General features: G+C 39.1%; 1 protein-coding gene and 1 pseudogene across 2 annotated transcripts; both read left to right on the top strand.

The window, feature by feature from the left end:
* Window positions 1-944: 944 nt before the first annotated feature.
* Window positions 945-10435, top strand: LOC306878035 (uncharacterized protein KIAA0408-like; the record flags this gene model as incomplete). Its single annotated transcript, XM_079430121.1, has 7 exons — window positions 945-1280; window positions 1386-1553; window positions 4035-4289; window positions 5973-6434; window positions 6721-6800; window positions 6894-8391; window positions 10223-10435. The coding sequence occupies 7 exons, from the start codon at window positions 945-947 to the stop codon at window positions 10433-10435; spliced, it is 3012 nt and encodes a 1003-aa protein (XP_079286247.1).
* Window positions 10436-14741: 4306 nt separating this feature from the next.
* On the top strand, window positions 14742-17731 carry LOC306878034 (ethylmalonyl-CoA decarboxylase-like; annotated as a pseudogene). The gene is made up of 5 exons: window positions 14742-14838; window positions 15975-16111; window positions 16294-16346; window positions 17165-17226; window positions 17459-17731. The product of its transcript is annotated as an ethylmalonyl-CoA decarboxylase-like (transcript).
* The last annotated feature ends 265 nt before the right edge of the window (window positions 17732-17996 follow it).

Here is a 17996-nt window from a genome sequence, read left to right as displayed (position 1 = left end):
ACCGTAAACCGTAAAATCACTGTAAGGTGTCAATGCATAAGTTTCCATGTGCATAGGACGCTGAACGACCAGCCTGATCTCATGAAAGTGCGTATAAATAGTAAGCCAAATAAAAACAAAAACTCCTGTTATTGATATGCAAAAATTGACTTTGGCTGGTATATGCTATGCAATAGGGTTGTGGGGTAGGTGCGTATCATATGCACGCGGAAACTGCATACACTGTAAAAAGTGATAAATTGACTTGACTTAAAAAAATTTAGGAAACCCCTTGCCTTAAAATTATCAAGTAAATAATAATAATAATAAAAAAAATACATTAAGTGAATTGTCAAGTTCACTTAACTTATTTTTTTATTATTATTATTTAGGCTACTTAATTTTAAGGTCAAGGGGTTTCCTCAATTTTTTTAAGTTAAGTCAACTTATCACTTTTTACAGTGTATCATATGCACGCAAAAGTCCATTTTTGCACATCAGTACCACGAATTTTTGTTTTTATTTGGCGTACTATATATATGCATTTTCATGAGACCGGGTTCCAACAGACAGGCCTAGTGACAGAGGTAAAAATACTTGTGTACAGTGAGCTCCGAGTATTATTAGAGTATGTCGGTGTCGTTTTCAGTCTGAAGCAGAGTAAGCTAATGGACAACTTCATTCTGCAGTTCACTAGATTATTTCATTAAGGATAAAATAATGTAGACTGAGAATTATTTATAACCAAAATGATGTAATTGAGAGGACGATGCTATTTTCACTGTGAAGCCGGCGCCAGAGAATGACAGGTTGACGTTGTCGTCCTTTATTGACATGGAAGCAACAAATGCGCGCGGCGCGGAGGAGAGGGCAGAGATGGCTGGTTTCGGATAATAAGTGTGTGTTATAAAGGGACTGCAACTGCACATAGTTAAAAAGAGGCTGTGTTTCGTTGTGACTGAAAGATGTGGAATGCGTTTGGAAATGGATCGAGCGGGTATGTGAGCAAGGCGCAAGGCTGGGAGTTTGTCCCGTGCTCGCGTCTGGAGAGGACCGGGAAGAAGCTCCAGAGTCCCGCCAGGGTTCGGTCTTTCCCGAGCAACCTTCTGGAGCTGCCAGCTGGACCTTCTGCTCCTGCTGCATCCGATGCGACTGGAGGACAAACTCCGAATCTGGAGCTACAGAGTCCGCACACGCGCACAAAAAAGAAACTCGAGGAATTAAAGAAACGCTTCGATCATGAGAAGGAGGAGTGGAGAATGGAGAAGGAATTGCTTTTGAGACAAGTTGCTGATATACAAGTACAAACGGATGCATGCATGCGACATGACTGAGTGGATTTGACCAAACAACGGTGTGCAATGAAATGCCGACGTCTTCTCTCTTATTCTGCGTTGTATTTGCAGGGTGGAGAGAACAGGAGGATATTGTTGGATCTGAAGTGTGTTTTAGAGGAGGTGCAGTCGGGGGTGAAGCGTGAGGAGAGTAAACGGGGTGAGCTGGAGCTGCAGTACATGAAGGATCGATGCGCATGGGAACTAGAGCGATCAGAGCTGAAAAGTCGCATTACTCAGGTATGAAAATGCACATCTCTTTATGAAATATTGATAGGCCTGCCGTCTTTGATAGCAATTTTACTCCAGTGAGTGGGTTTATTTGTGAAAGTCCGTTTGACTAAAAACAGCTATTCAACAGATGCTCGGTAATTTCCCAGAGTAAAATATGCTGTTAATTGAACACAGACTATAGCGAGGCAAGTTGTCACACTATTAGTTGTCACAATGTGAACTTGATGTGAATTGATTTAAGTGAAATAACTTATGTCATATGCAGTAGAGCTATTGTATGAAATAAATCTAAGGTAAAAAAATAAATAAATCTACTGCATGTATTATACAATATTCAGGGAAAAAAATAACCATTATGAAGCACAAACCAATTCAGAAAAAAATGTTTTCATGGTAAGATGTAGGAGTAATATGTGGAAACTATGTTACCAAACTAAAAATAGCACCCACTTTTGATTAGTTTTCACCTTAGTGCTTTGTCCCTGTCTTTCATTTCTGTTTATGACATCCTTATAAAGACACAGTCCAGACCGTCTTGTTCACTATCTACGGTGAGAGAAGATTAGGGTTTTATACATTATTGTAAATGTGAGCGAGTGACTCAGACACTCCTAATACAGTAGCACAGACATCACTGCACATGAGATGAAGAGTAGAGCAGCTTTGAATGGTTGTGTGATGCCGTATCTTGTGACGAACTGCACCTCAGGACATATATTAGACACAAAGCGTTAATAGACAGACGAGACTCCATCATGCTGTGGTCCAAGTTAAACGCACATACAGAAGAATAGCCTTATAATGGTGTGCTGCTGTTTAGTGACTCTCCGGACTTCACCGCAACTGCACTTGTTTGAATTCAGAAAACAATTTAGGTTTAGCCACACAAATCCACCCAAAGTATTAGTTGGTGCAGAGAACAGAATTCAGGGAGGGGTCAAACTAAACTGTAAAAAGTAGTTTTCTTTGCCGTCCACAGCCTACCACAGCACACATACTTTTGTCCCAGTGGATTTCTTAAGTTTACCGCTAGGCATTCACAGCAGGGTATGTGCCAGCATGTTTCTGATCTTTAAAACAGAGATGAGTTCCTCCAGGGCCCCAGCCTTAGGAATGTGCGATGCTAAAGGATTGGTCTTGCTGTCTATTAATAGAGAGCTCTTTTTGTGACATTGTTACCCAGACACACAGTGCACAGCAACCACGATCGTTATATTTTACTCTTAAAACTACAGAAGCACCCGACCACTGTTAGCTCTGGTTACATGGCACATCAGTGTTTCACATGCCCTCTGCTTGTAAACACACGCTGCTAGCGCACCCAGGAGAACGCATAGGTTTAATGACAGTGTGCCAGCACATTTTAGTGCTATAGGAGCGCTTTGTTTATACAAACATTGCTTCACTCTGGTTCGTTGCTATGAGAAGCATAAATAAGATTCACCTATTTTTGTCTTGGCTCATGCAGGTTTAGTGCGAGCAAGACTTTAAAACATCTGAGTTCTCAGCTATTTTAAGATGTCCGGTTTTGTTGGGCTTTGAGAATAGTGGCATCTTCATATGTTCAGAAGAGAATTTTGATAAACGCTACCATTGGGGTGGGTACGATTTTTTTAATGTTCTTGAAATATTTCTTATGCTCAGCAAGGCTGCATTTATTTGATTAAAAATACAGTAAAAGCAGTAATATTGTGAAATATTATTACAAATAACTGTTTTCTATGTGAATATGTTAAAATGTAATTAATTTCTGTGATGCGCAGCTATATTTTCAGTATCATTACTCCAGTCTTCAGTGTCACATGATCTTCAGAAATCATAATAATATACTGACTTGCTGCTGAAGAAACATTTCTGATTATTATCAATGTTGGAAACAGTCGTGCACCTTCATGTTTTTGTGGAAACTCAACTGTGATACATTTTATTTTCAGGATTCTTTGATGAATAGACTAAAAGAACAGCATTTATTTCAAATAGAAAGCATTATTAATGCCTTTTACTCCCACTTTTGACCAATTTAATGCTTCCTAGCTAAAAGTGTTCTTAAAAAAAACTTTTTAACAGTATTAAAAAAAAATAATAAAACACAACAAGCAAAATTATATGTAATCATTCATGCAGACTATAGGTCTCAATGACATCAACAGCATCTGTCAGCTGCAGAGTTCAATCAAGCTCAGTGACAAATATGGATTTAGTGTCTGCTGTCTAGTGAATTCTCTTTCCAGGATCATCGAGGGGTCAGCATACCAACATGGCCTCTCCATTACATACAAAACTCTCGGCACTAGTCGGAGATGTTTGTGTGAATAGGCTTAGGCTGGGCATCCAAGGTGGGCAGCCTTGGTGAGGACTCAAGGTCCATTTCATCCTGTTGGCGATAGGTTTCCCCAAACTCCTCTTTCCTGTTCAAATGCTTGCTCTGTCCTCTACACCCATTTCCTATTTGGTGGTCAGCAAATCCCTGCTTCTCTTCCCCCACAGTTAGAAGCCTGGGGATGTAGTGTGGTGGTGGAGACTGTGAGGAGTCCAGAACTAGGGGATACTCTGAAACGGGAGAGAGCAGAACAAAAGAAGCTGCTGGCAGACACTCACAGTGCGGCCATGGACCTCCGCTGCAGGCTGGAAAACAGTGAGAAGGGCTGGGTAAAGGAGAAATCTGAGCTGCTGGAACGCTTTGAGGCTGAAAGGAAGGAGTGGGAGAACCAGCTCATGGACATGCAGCGGAGGATTGAGGAGGTGAGTCTGCAGATGTGCGCCACTCCCCACAGCTCAGCTGAGAGAACGGTATCTTGTTTCAAACTGACTCCCTAAGTACTCCTGTTTACTTCCAGGCTAAATGAATGCTCTGCAAGTAAGCTTTGATGGATAATGGTAACACCTAAAATTGGAAGTGGTGAAGTCACATTATATAAACCTTGGAATTGCAAGGGACTGCCAAAGGAAGTTTAGCCCGGTGGTGACTGGCAATCATCAGACAGAAGCTCAGAGCTCCAAGATAGTGGTAGTGAAAGTCCAAACATGTATGCATTTGGCAGATGTTTCATCAAAAGTGCATTTGAGCTATGCATCTTGTCAGTGCAATCCTTCAAAATCAAACCAAGAACCAAGGTGTTGCTAATGCTCTATTCTCTACCATTTTAGCTGCATTTCATAGGTCTAGTTACAGACCTTTCCATAAATTAATGCCAAGTTCATACTGCACTGTTTTAGCCCCAATTTTTACTCGCCGACAGGTTTTGCGAAATCGCTGACAAATGCCCAAAATCGGAGGCAAATCGGTGTTCATTCATACGAATAACAATCACGCAGTGTGAATTATCAAAGACACGATCTGAGAGAATCGCAGAAGCCCGTGAAATATTTGGCAAGCTAAATATCTGAACCTGTCAGCAATTCCAAATCCTGCTGTGTGAAATGAGTTCTGACTATAAAATACATCGGCGATGACCTACAGCCAACGAGAGAGCAAGGTACAGAGCAGCAAGAAGTTTAGGGAGGAGTTATAGACCACAATATCACAGTAACCATTTCCTCCTCCATAATCTTTTTTTCTTTTTTGCCCTTTCACTGCACATCAGTGCACAAAACATTTGTATCGCGAATGTCTTGCGGGCTACCATTTTAATAACATTTCCAGTCTCGTGCGGGAACACTGGTCTCACGTGTGAGCTTGCGTTATTTCCTTATCACTTCTCAAGTGCGTTTGGTTGTGAAATATAGTTTGCGGACCAGACACTTGTCGGCGATTCTTCCTATTGTAAAGTCATGCAGTGTATAACCCCCTGTCGCCTGAACAATGTGAACACAGCAGCGACTGAACAGCAAAAAATCATGCAGTGTGAACTCGGCATAAGCTTTCCATCCAAGTCTGTCGAAGTGTAATCCCATAGAGCTTGACTTCCAAATGCTTAGCTCAAGACCAGGGTTCCTCTAATTCTCCCACTGGCAGGCAGAGTTTAGCTCAAACCCTGATCAAATCTGTAATTTTAGTAACTAGTAACTCTGAACACCTTGATTAGCATGTCTTTGATTAGGCATGGAGCTAAACTCAACAAGGCAATGGCCCTCTAGGGCTGCACTGAGGGACTCAACCATGACTTAGATTTTTGGTATGTGGTTACATATGCATTTTGGCAGAAACTTTTATCCAAAGCAACTTACGCCATATTCATGGTATACAGTATATTTGACAATTTCTTGCATTATCTCTATAGTTTTGCTCCAATCCTAATTAAACACACCTGAAACAACTAATCAAGGTCTTCAGACTAATTTGAAACATCCAGGCAAGTGTGCTGGAGCTAAACTCTGCAGGTCCTTTGGCCCTCCAGGAGCGGGATTAAACAACCCTGCTCTTGGTAAGTGACAAGAGTTTTGGAAGATGTACGAAGGACTACATAATTGTTTTGTCTTTTCTAGTTGTACAATGAAGTGAGGGCCCACCGTACGGGAAGTTCTCCGAGATCAATTACTGATGGACAAAATGCACTAAGGCTCAGCTCATGGTCTGCCAGCACTTTGTCGAGTGCAGTAACCTATCCCTCAGACACCCAGAGCAATGAATACTCTGAGGCTCTAACCCAGCAAAGCAATGCCAGCATCGACTCCCAACCTAGTCAACACAGTCACAACACCAGTGAATCCAACGACCAGTGCAACAGCGATCAAAGCGAACTATTAAATCAGCAAGGTGCTGCTGAACAACAGGCCATAGACTCTACAGAGCTGGAAGAAATCCTGGAAAGCTATTTGAAAAAGAAAATGGGGAACAAGTCCTGCTTCATTGGAGAAGATGACCTCCTTAACCCTTTCAAAAGATTTCAGAGCATGGAAATAAGCTGTGGAAGTGACAAAAAGAACAACAATACTGCCCTTAATACGGTGAGACTTTGTTGTTCATACCACTCTAATGGTGGTTCAAATACTAGTTCATCTCTCAGGATTTACTATTATACTCTTGCTATAGATTTTTGCCAAATCTCATGAACTATTCCTTAATGGAAACACAAAACCTAGGGAGCTGTAAATCCACTGTACATTTACTTATCATCCATTATATTCCATGTTAGGATGCTGCTATGTGGGGCTAGAGATGTGCTATATTATATTGTGTGGTCTGAGGTCTAAAGTTTGCATCTAAGTCCTCTTATTCATCAACATCCTGTAGGCACTTATGGAAATTGCTTGTGTAAGTGAAGAACTCTGTAGCTACCAGGATGAAACAAGGAAGTGGCCTGATATTAAGAGGTAAACCTGGCTGCAAACAGGTGCTGCATGCATCACAAATGAATCAGATCAGTGCTTCATAATAACATCACTTTGTTTGGTTTTCCTTCTTAGAAGCCGCAGTGAGTCAACGTTTTTTCCAAGAGAGGCTGAGTTGGTGGAGAGGGTAAAGGACAATTCGGAAATGGAGGACACAGTTTTGTACTTGAAAAACATGAGTGAAGATCTTAAATCCCTCGATGAGCAATATTGGACAAATTGGGAAGGTTGTAACATGGAATCGCAGCAAAGTGAGGCTAAGCCACAATACAACATAAGACAACAAGCCCCACCCATACCAGCCCGTAGTACATCTTGGTACCTAAGCTCTCCTTCCGTTTCAGAAATAGAGTCCAGTGGTACAGAGCAAGGGTGTCAATGGCCAGGAACCCACCCAGACAGAAAGTACACCAGCCCCGCAATAGTACGAAAATTTGAAGCAATGCTTCAAGAAAATGAGGGGAAAATTCTGACAGACTCTGGGAATGTAGCCTGCACCGTGCCTGTTGATTCCAAGTGCAATATCAGCTGCTGCCAGAGCCGCTGGTCCTGCGATGGAAGTAGATTTGGCAGCAACAAGTCATCCAGATATGTACCTGTTAAGAGATGTCTCTCAAATGTGGACATTGTAGCTGCAGCCTCAGATCGCAGTCTAAACCAAATTGATGAACAAAACAAGGGTGCATATCATCCCAAGAACATGCCTACAGATTCTGTTGCGTCGCTAGACTTTATTTCGCCATATCCCAGTGCTACCGCGACTCCCAGAAATGAGAGACTTGAGCAGAAAACCACAGAGTTTAACCGTACGCTCTTCCAGGCAGGGATGGGCGTTCGGTGTGATGAGGACATTTCCATGAATGTATCCACTGATTCTTCTCACAGTCTACCAGAGGTCGTATCAAAGGACACGCTTTTAAGCAGTCCATTGAGGTATGTTGAAGACAATCCCAAGGATTTTCTCTCGGATCTTGTGGCACAGTGCCCAAAGGAGGAGGGAAGTAGCAAGGAAACAAAGGACCTTGTCACTAAGTCTTCATTTTTGCAGCAGGAACTTAGTCTGAAGAAAGACAGTGAAGTTAAGCCTTTACAGACTTCACCAATTTCAGGTGTCCAGCTTGTCCCAAGTGTTGGAGAAAAATGCTTTGAGCTGAGTGTAAGTCCACCACAACTGCAAACCCAGTTGGAAAGGTCCAGCAAAGTTCTGGACGTTGGTACAGACCAACAGCAAGCAGACAAAAAACCCACACAGAGAAAAAAGGGCACGTGTTGCACCAGGACTCGGATTCTAGATGAAAATCCATGGAAGCCCTCTACGCTAGCAGCCTATCCTCGTCCGATGGAGTCTAGGTCCAACTATGGAGCTGTTGAGAGGATTCTCAAAAATTACGAGGATTTGGAGAAATCTCAGGAGCAGCATCAGCAGTCACAGCCCAGTCCGGGGAAGAAGGAAGACCTCGTGGACCTCTTGGAAATGTTGCATATGCAACATGAGCCCAGATCCACTCAGAAACTAACACACACACCGCACCACCAGGTCATAGCCCACAAAGAGACACATGTAACAGTGCAGGTCAGTACTGCACACACTCCCGAACATAGACCCACACCATTCAAGCCACAAAAGCACACACTTTCACCCGAACTGCAAACATTCAAGTACATGCTAAATGACTCAGCCGGAGAAGTGTATGAGGTGCAAGTGTAGATGACTGCGGTGTATTAAAGGGATAGTTCACCCAAACATGAAAACACTGTCATCATTTACACATCCTCAAACCTGTATGAATTTCTTTCTTCTGTTGAACACAAAAGAATATATTTTGAAGAATGCTGGTAACCAAACATTTGACGGTAGCCATTTCCGTAGTATTTTTAACCACTTCCGTATTATTTTCTTCCATACTATGGAAGTCAGTGGCTACCCTCCACTGACTTCCATAGTATGTAGTAGGGTGAGTAAATGATGACAGATTTTAATTTTGGGGTGAACTATCACTTTAAAGCCCAAAGTAGCTATACTTCGTTTTTGTACGTGTACAAAACTCCATTTGATGTTGTGCACTGTACGCTTTCCCTCACGTACACGTAAAAAGTGAAGTATACTTTGGTCTTAAGTAGCATTTTATTCAAGACAAGAGGTCACTTTGTTCCCAATGCATTTGCTAAAATGTCTGAGAGCCTGTGTTGTATTGTGAATAGACACATGGTTAAAGAGTGCTGGAGCACCTGCAAACTTCTTCAGCTGTGAAATACAGGTAAAAATTGTTGCTGTATAAAAAATATATTAAGAACACTAATTTTCATTAAATCATTTTACTCTTGACATAGGTTAATAGGTTGTCTCTATGAGTGCTGTACAGTCTTACAGTAACTGGTGGATGTGTGTGATCAGAGATTTTTCTCAGTGCTAAGTAACAGTAACATTAGACATTGCTTAGAAAGATTATAAAAATGTATTTTTAATCTACAACTGAAAGTCTTTTCTCAAGTCTGGAAATATTTAGAATTTATTGTTAAAATACCTCGTTCCCACAAAACCATCTAAGCAACACAATTAAAATTCCTTAAGTTGAATTTCTGTCAGAATATATTGGCAGATTGCTCAACGCGAGGAGCCCAGAAGCTTCTTTTTGTTGGATTAAGGCTTGAAATGAAAAGAATTAGTGGCACCAAAGTTTAATTGGCATCTTTCATGTCTAGCTCTTTAGAAAACCTCAATTAAGTGTTTTTTTTATAGGAGGCCAAGGTATGTGGTGTAATTACAGAAACATGTAGCGTGGCCAGGAGTCTAGTGGAACTAGTCCTCTGCACGGACTGCCTGCTTTGTAAACTGCACAACAAAATGACTCTAAATGATTGTCAGATGAGTCAGAAAAGCATTAGAGAGATTTAATCAGTTCTTTTATTTTCACTTAGTTCTAAAATGGAGAACATGTGCAGGAGACAAAAGTTCAGCCATTGCCTTAAATGCAATGGCAGTGAAAGAAAAATACAAAAAACTATATTTTGGATTGTTATGATTTTTTCCATGACAATTAGGCAACCCCTCCCCCAAGTTCTAATTGCTGTATTGCACTTATAAAAACCATCCTGTTGTATTAAGTTAGGTTTTATCAGCTTACTTCACAATTTAAATAATATATCATTTATTTGTATTATAGACTATAGGTTTGCATCATAGATTGAATTACATAAACGAGAATAATTCAAATTAGGCTTCTTTTATTAATGCAATTTAAATTGAATTTGGATATAAACATCGTGACAGTTCTTGTGAGATTCATTCACACGCTCTGCGATAGATCTTTACATGAAAGCACACCGAGCTAATGTACGTTATTGTGCTGTTGACAGGAATATTTAAATCCAGTGAGATTTCATAAAAATATTTGTCTCAACAGCAACGCAAAGAGTCCTCTGTAACTATCAAGAAGAGCTTTTCACGACCTGCATGTCCGGCAAAGAGACGTTTGCCCTCTCGTTGGGCTAGCCGCTCATCTGTCTCGTCTGCATTGACTCCCTCACCGCCACCAACAACAACACCACCACCCACAGTCTTCACCCAGAGACAAACACTCACCTACTCCACCTTTAACACAGAGACCGTCATCTAAATGGCCGTTAGATTACGTCCAATGCCTTTAAAGCTGTACATGTTGCCTGATTACCTGTGTAAAGACCAACAATGACTGTCCAGCTTTGTTGTTTACATTTAAATAACCATGAAATCAAACTGCCTTTTCATACTTTTTCTGAAAGACCGGTGTACATGTACATTTCATTTCTACCAATGTGGCTTGTTTTCTGTTTTCATAAACCAGTTTTAATCTGTCGTCATATTTTATAGCTGCAAATGTAGACCTGTTTTCTGTCCGTGCTTCAAATGTGGCCTCGTTGGGAGGTCTGACTTCTGATTGAGAATATCTTTTGCCAACTTTACCAAAACCATTGACTTGTGTTATTACAGAAACGAACGGATTCTACGCTTAGTTTACGTGTTTATCTGACCTGAGACATATGCCGTTTCTCAATACCAAGTTCGCAGAGTCTGGACTTCCGTCCTTTCGAGTTTGGACTTGCCAAGTTCGACTCAGAAGAACGAACTCTCGAGGACGGGAGGACGAACTGAATTCTGGGTTATGGCCCGTATCAAGTCCGCAAAAAGTCACCTCTCGATGCATCCTCGGTAAAAGGGGCGGATCAAGAACACATCCGGGGATTTGAACTGAACTTGGCTAGATGTGAACTTTGAATTGGAACAGTACTTCGGCAGCGACTGATGACGTTTCACAAGTCCACAAGAACACAAGTACAGACAAGTACGCATATTGAGAAACGGCCATCTAGTTTAGACCAGGGCTGTCCAAACTCGGTCCTGGAGGCCCGGTGTCCTGCAGAGTTTAGCTCCAACCCTAATTAAACACACCTGAAGCAGCTAATCAAGCTCTTACTAGGCATACTAGAAGCTTCCATGCAGGTGTGTTGAGGCAAGCTGGAGCTAAACTCTGCAGGACACCGGCCCTCCAGGACCGAGTTTGGACAGCCCTGCTTTAGACAATGCCTTTGCAGTGCTTTTTCTTTATAATTAATATCACAAATTAAACTGTATTCAGCATTTATAGAATAAAGTATTGCCACTCATTTCTAGATGCGCTTTATTCATAATCTATTTGGTCTTTTCTTTTCGAAAATGCTGTTTTGTATGTGGTGTTTTTGGTGGGGTTTTTTTTTGGGGGGGGGGGGGGGGGGGGGTTGTATTTAATTAAATTACTTAATTCAGCTTCATTTAATTAAATTACTTCATTTTAAGTAATTACCTTGCATTGAAGCAGTATTTATAATCTTAAGAATGAATGAAGACCCAATGGACACTGACAACAGTAACCCCTGGCTGTAAAATGGTAAACATTTCACCTCATTTCTATGTGATACCATGAAATAACACCGCAAGACAAAACTCTACAACATCTATGATTTTGTAAACAAAAACAGAAGAATATTTTGGATTAAAGGCACATGCACTAGCAATACACTGAGGACTAAACCCGCTTCTCTGCTAAACCTTTTCCCAATATGGGCTCAATGCGCCTCTAAAAAACACCACTTTGAATACAATGTCCAAAGTACAGTTAATTTTACATGCAGAATTTGCTTTGTACCTCACATTCCTTGATCTAAAACTCTTATTTTAGTCAGCAGTGTAGACATTTAGACTCCAACCTTGCGGTCTTTAGTTACAGAATTAAGTCTGAAAATGTTTTCACAGCTGCAGCATCCTGTCAGAAAACCTTAGCCGACATGCCAGGACAAAGATCACCTTCCCCAGGCTCAAATCAGCTCATCCTTGTCCTCATTTATTCCGCTTCACTCAAACATCTTTCCCAACAGGAAGCCAGAGGCCCAGCATAGGCGTCTGCGACAGAAAGATGGAGCATCTGTTGACCTGTCACTGAGCAATCTGAAATCTGACCACACTTGAGGCTCCACGTGTCTGTTCCTGCACTCTTTTGGGTTTAGTACTTTGACTAGACATTAATTCATATCGTACCACATAATACCTTAGCAGGGTATATATAGTGTATATTTTATGTTAGAGGTTCCTTAAAACCAGTGTCGGGAAGTAACTAGTTACATGTAACGGAATTACATAATTTAATTACGAAATAAATGTAATTGTAATCAATTACAGTTACTGAGAAAAAAATGTTTCATTAAATTACAGTTATTTATGAAAATGTTAAGAATTACAAAGGGGGTTATATCTGAATTTTATTCACACACATACAGATTTAAAAATTATTAACAGTTCAGACATTTAGAAAAGTAATAAAATGTAATCGTTACATTGCTTTAATAAAGTAATTGAAAAGTTACATTACTTATTACTGTAATCTGTAACCTATTACATTTACGAAGTAAATTCCCAGCAGTGCTTAAAACACACATATACATAAATAAATTGTCATTCATTTAAGTAACTTGAACTGGCGACAATCTGTGGAGGTGCTAAACAGTCAATGTCTTAAAACGTGCAAACTTTTTAAACTAAACGCCAGCTTTTTTTAAAGGTGTGTAAGGATAAAATGAAGGGATTAATAAAGACAGCTTACTCTTTCTATGTTTGTCTCCTCAGACGAAGAAGAACTATTCGCGCGCGTCTGTTTGGCGCCAGATAAAAATACGCGCGAAGTCTACCCCGCGGTGACGTGTAACCTAAAACCTTAAAGGTCTATAACCTATAAATGTTATCTAATAAGTAATTAAAACTGTAATTTCTGTAAGGCTATATGTACAACTGTATAAAATACAGAATGAGAGATAAAACTGTAATGTCCTGCATCTTTAAATGATGTTGTGGAGAAATGCATTAGTAGGATGTTAATTTATTAATTTAGGTCATCAGGTAGAAGTTCAGATAAGGTTATGTCTCAGCCCTTTAAAAGGTCACTATCCGATATTTGTTGAGGTGAGTAAAGCTATTTCTTTCGAGGCTAACTGAGCTTCTTTGCTCTGGAGGAGAAATGTTGATATTTTCATCTAAAACATTTAAAAATTAATATCTAAAAGTTAAAGTTATGATCTGTCAGTTTATAAAAATAAAAAAAAAACCTTGGGACCTGATCACACTGCAGAAATCATCACGTGGTTAATTGTAATGTAAACTTGAACTTTAAATGCTTTAAGTGATAACAGACAGATGCCATGTAGGCTAAACAACTATAAGATAATTATTGGAATATCTTAATACCTATATCATGTTCTTCAGAACTGCAACACAGCATGCAATATATGTCAGAGCACCATGATATTAACATCTTATACCATCAACAAACCACACTCATAGATATATCTTTTTTATGCATTCTACCTGTTTAATTAAATGTGCATATAGGCTACACTATCAGTCAAAAGATTGTGAACAGTAAGATTTTTAATGTTTTTAAAGAAGTCTCTTCTGCTTATCAAGCCAAAATACAGAAATATTGTGAAATATTTTTACTATTTAAAATAACTGTTTTCTGTTTGAATATATTGTAAACTGTAATTCATTCCTGTGATCAAAGCTGAATTTTCAGCATCATTGCTCCAGTCTTCAGAAATCATTCTAGTATGCTGATTTTCTGCTCAAATTTTATTATTATTATTATATTGTTATTATGTTGAAAACAGCGGAGTAGATGTTTTTCAGGTTTCTTTGAAGAATAGGAAGTTCAGAAGAACAATTAAAGCATCCTTGCTATATAAAAGTACTTTCTATCATTTATTTCCCAAAAAATAAATACAATTATACTGACTCAAGCTTTTGAATGTTATAGTGTAAAGCTTTTTTATTTATGATATGAAATGTACTCAACTGTTTTCAACACTGATAATAATCATAATGTTTCTTGAGCAGTAAATCAGTATATTATTATGATTTCTGAAGACTGGAGTAATGATGCTGAAAATACAGCTTTGATCATGGGAATAAATGACAGTTTACAGTATATTCGCATACAAAGCAGTTATTTTCAATAGAAAAATATTCCACAATACCACTGCTTTTGCTGTATTTTAGATCAAATCAATGCAGGCTTGGTGAGCAGAAGAGAAATCATTGGTAGCTCCTGTATGTTCTCTGGGAACAGCGCTGTCTTCTGCTCATGTGAAGCATCTCCTAGAAAAACTATTTGAATGAACACATCGCTATCTCTGGTGGGTATTTCGTCTGCTTTTACATTGATTTTCTTCATCACACTCAGTGCATATAGCAGTAGCTTTATTCAGAAATGTGAGGCTACAATAAGACGGGATCTATATGTCGATACTTTGTTTCATTTTTAAGTTACTCCGACTTCTCAAAACAGGTCAAGTAACGTTTCTGCTCGTATAAAACGTTAAAATACATGTAGAATACATAATAGACAGTGCAGCAGCATCATGAGTGTGTGCGGAGCCGTGAGGAGGATCCTCCAGCAGAAGCAAGGTGTCTGCAGGCGTCCCCAGGAGGATCCATACAGCTCCAGAAGCAGCAGGAGTGCATGAACGCCTTCTCAGGTGCTCGAGTTTACTTTCATATATGTGTCCCTGGAGCACAAAACCAGTCAGTAGCACAGGTATATTTGTAGCAATAGCCAACAACACATTGTATGGTCAAAATTATCCTTTTTTTATGCCAAAAATAATTAGGATATTAAGTAAAGATCATGTTCCATGAATATTCATTGTAAATTCCCTGCGGTAAATATATCAAAACTTCATTTTTGATTGATATGCATTGCTAAGAACTTCATTTTTAAAGGGGTTTAGTTTTTTTAGTTTATTTTGCACCCTCAGATTCCAGATTTTCTATCTCAGCCAAATATTGTCCTATCCTAACAAACCATACATCAATACAAAGCTTATTTATTCAGCTTTGAGAATTCACAATTTCACCAAATTGACCCTTATGACTGGTTTTGTGGTCCAGGGTCACATATGGGCCATTATTTGGACAGGTTATTATTTATAATTTTGTGGTGAACATGAAGTTGTGGAATAAAACATGCTGTCTTGCAAAGGGGATTCATACAAGTAACATTGGTCAAATATTATTTATTAAATAATAGCAGTTTATACAAATAATATTTGTACACTTGTTGCATAATTTGACAAAATTACAGTTTTATTGGAAATGGTGCACAATAAAAATACTTTGTCCGCTAATAATATTTAACCTTAATTTTCTTCACGCATGATAGATTTCATACTTTATAATAACATTTTTAATTAGAAAAAAATATTGTATGGGGAAAACGATGGATATGGTGGAAATGATGCCATATTTTTACAGTCTATAAATTTAAATCTGTGAAACTTGTTGTGAGATTATCCTAGTTTTTAAAACATAGTAATTCACGTTTTTCTGAACTTTCATTTTTTTAAGATTGATAGTCTGGATCTGGAGTTAAACAATAAAGTTAAATCTGGACTTCTGAAAAAGTGAATGCATTTATGAAAAGCATGGTTTCAAAAAAAGGTTTCCAGTGCAGGTTTAATGCAACCTTCATATCATCTTAAAAGAAAATTAAATTTGTAAATTTAAAAAAGGCCCCTGGGACATAAAAGTGGCTGAAGTTTATTTGAGATGATTAGTTGTTTGACAGTTGTATTGTTTTGCATGTGTTTGTCCAGGCAGCATGATGCTTGAACTGGAGCAGCGGGTGTGTGACCTGGAGACCTGGACAGAAGGGAAAGCTGGGATTGTGCAGGGAGGAACCTTCTGCTCTGGATCGGATCTCAATGCAGTCAGAGCCATAGCAAACCCACACGTGAGAACACCTGTTATATTATGCTATATTATGCCTGCATTTGCACAAAAATAAAACTTTGTCTAACTTAACTACCACAGCGAGACTTACAGGAACTTCTGTAGCTTCCAAGAACATCACACTGAACGACAATACAAGCACTGTTTCCAGTTGATATAATAATTTTTGTTGTGTTTTGTCAGGATGGCATGAAGATGTGTGAGTTCATGCAGAACATTCTCACAAGACTCCTCAGGTTGGTTTTTCTGAAGAAACAAGCAGATTAGAGCAATCAAGACACCAGGGGTCAATAATGTAAAAATACCTATGAACAAAATTTGAATAAAGTGGAGAATCTTTGCCACACCATGAAATTCAGCTCCTGTCCCTCCTTTAGAAAGATGCATGTTTCAAAGGCTAGTATATGCTATTAATGTGACCATGTGAGCGGTGTCTAATTATCATTCTAAAAGTAAATGTGTAATTGTCTATGTTTTATTTCAGTTTTGTGTAAAGATTATATATATACATATACACACACATTGAAGCTTACCTGAAAAAAAAAAAACTTCTCCGCAGTGGATTAGGAAGTTTGTACTTTGGTCGTACAATCATTTTGAAGTGCATTGTGGGAATGAATTAGTGCATTCAGTAATTTCCACTATGATTTGCATACCCCACATGATTAAAAATATTGGATCTAAAAAGCAGGTGTTTGCAGTGATGCCATAGAAGAACCATTTTTGGTTTCCCAAAGAACCTTTCAGGGAATAGTGCTTTAAAGAACCTCACTTTTTTCCACTGTAATGACTGCAATGGAAAGGTTCCATTGATGTTATAGAACCATAGATGTAAATAAAGAACCCTTAGTTTTAGGAGTGCATTACAAATTGATATACACTAATGTAATGTACATAAGGGCAATTTTGGTCTGCGTTACAGTCTGTAGTGTGAAGAATATGATGATGCATGAAGAAAACACGATCATCTAATTTCACACCTGTGCAGATCCATTGATTTCTGCAGCGTTGTGTGGTGATGAATCAGAGCTACACTCCTGTTTATTCCAGGTAGGCTGCCGCTCATCTCAGCAGCTCTGGTGGAGGAGCAGAGCTCACCACTGCCTGCGACTTCAGGTTCAAAGACACTAGTTTTGACTTACTGAATTTGTTTAAAGGAGTCATACAATTATTATTTTTTATTCCTTGCCGTCCATCCCTAGCGGAACAAAGTACACTTCTATAATGTATTTAAAGTGCTCTATTTTCACAAACTAATTTTGTACTAAATATACAAAAAAATTATTCTTTAGTACTTTTTAAGATAATCTTAAGATCATCTAAGTGTACTCAACTATGCTATTTTGAGTCATTGAGACACAAGTTGATCCAGACTTTGGAAAACAGATTGGACTGGTTGATGAGGTGCTTCACTGCTCTTCTGGCGAGGGAAATGCTCTGTCTCACGCCGAGCCGTGGCTGGATCAGTTCATTAAGGGCCCGGCTCCAGTTATCCAGGCGGTGAAGAAGGTTGTTGTCTCAGGAAGAGAGCTTCCGCTGGACGAAGCCCTTCAAACTGAGAGAAGTGTGTTTGGGACAGGCCAATCTCGAGGTTCTGGCTGTAAAACCGAAGCATAAGTGACTGAAATAATCATTGCATGACATTAAAACTGCTGAAGAACTTTAAATTTTCAGATAGAAGTAACTGAAAAGTTCCTGGATTCATTTGCGCAGTTCATATCAACTTACACAGCACAGTTTATTTTCTGCTATAAAAGAAGTGATATCAGGGCATTGAAGGTGCTAGATCTTGTGAGTTTTGACCTTACTCACCCAAACTTGTCAAAAAGGCTAATTTACATGAACGTGAGTGAATGAGTTTTAAGAAAAGAAATTAGATGACTAAC

Source organism: Barbus barbus, assembly GCF_936440315.1.
Source record: "Barbus barbus genome assembly, chromosome: 12".
NCBI classification, from domain to species: domain Eukaryota; kingdom Metazoa; phylum Chordata; class Actinopteri; order Cypriniformes; family Cyprinidae; genus Barbus; species Barbus barbus.
The sequence above is the reverse complement of the archived record's forward strand: the minus strand, read 5'-3'. Positions and strand labels throughout refer to the sequence as shown.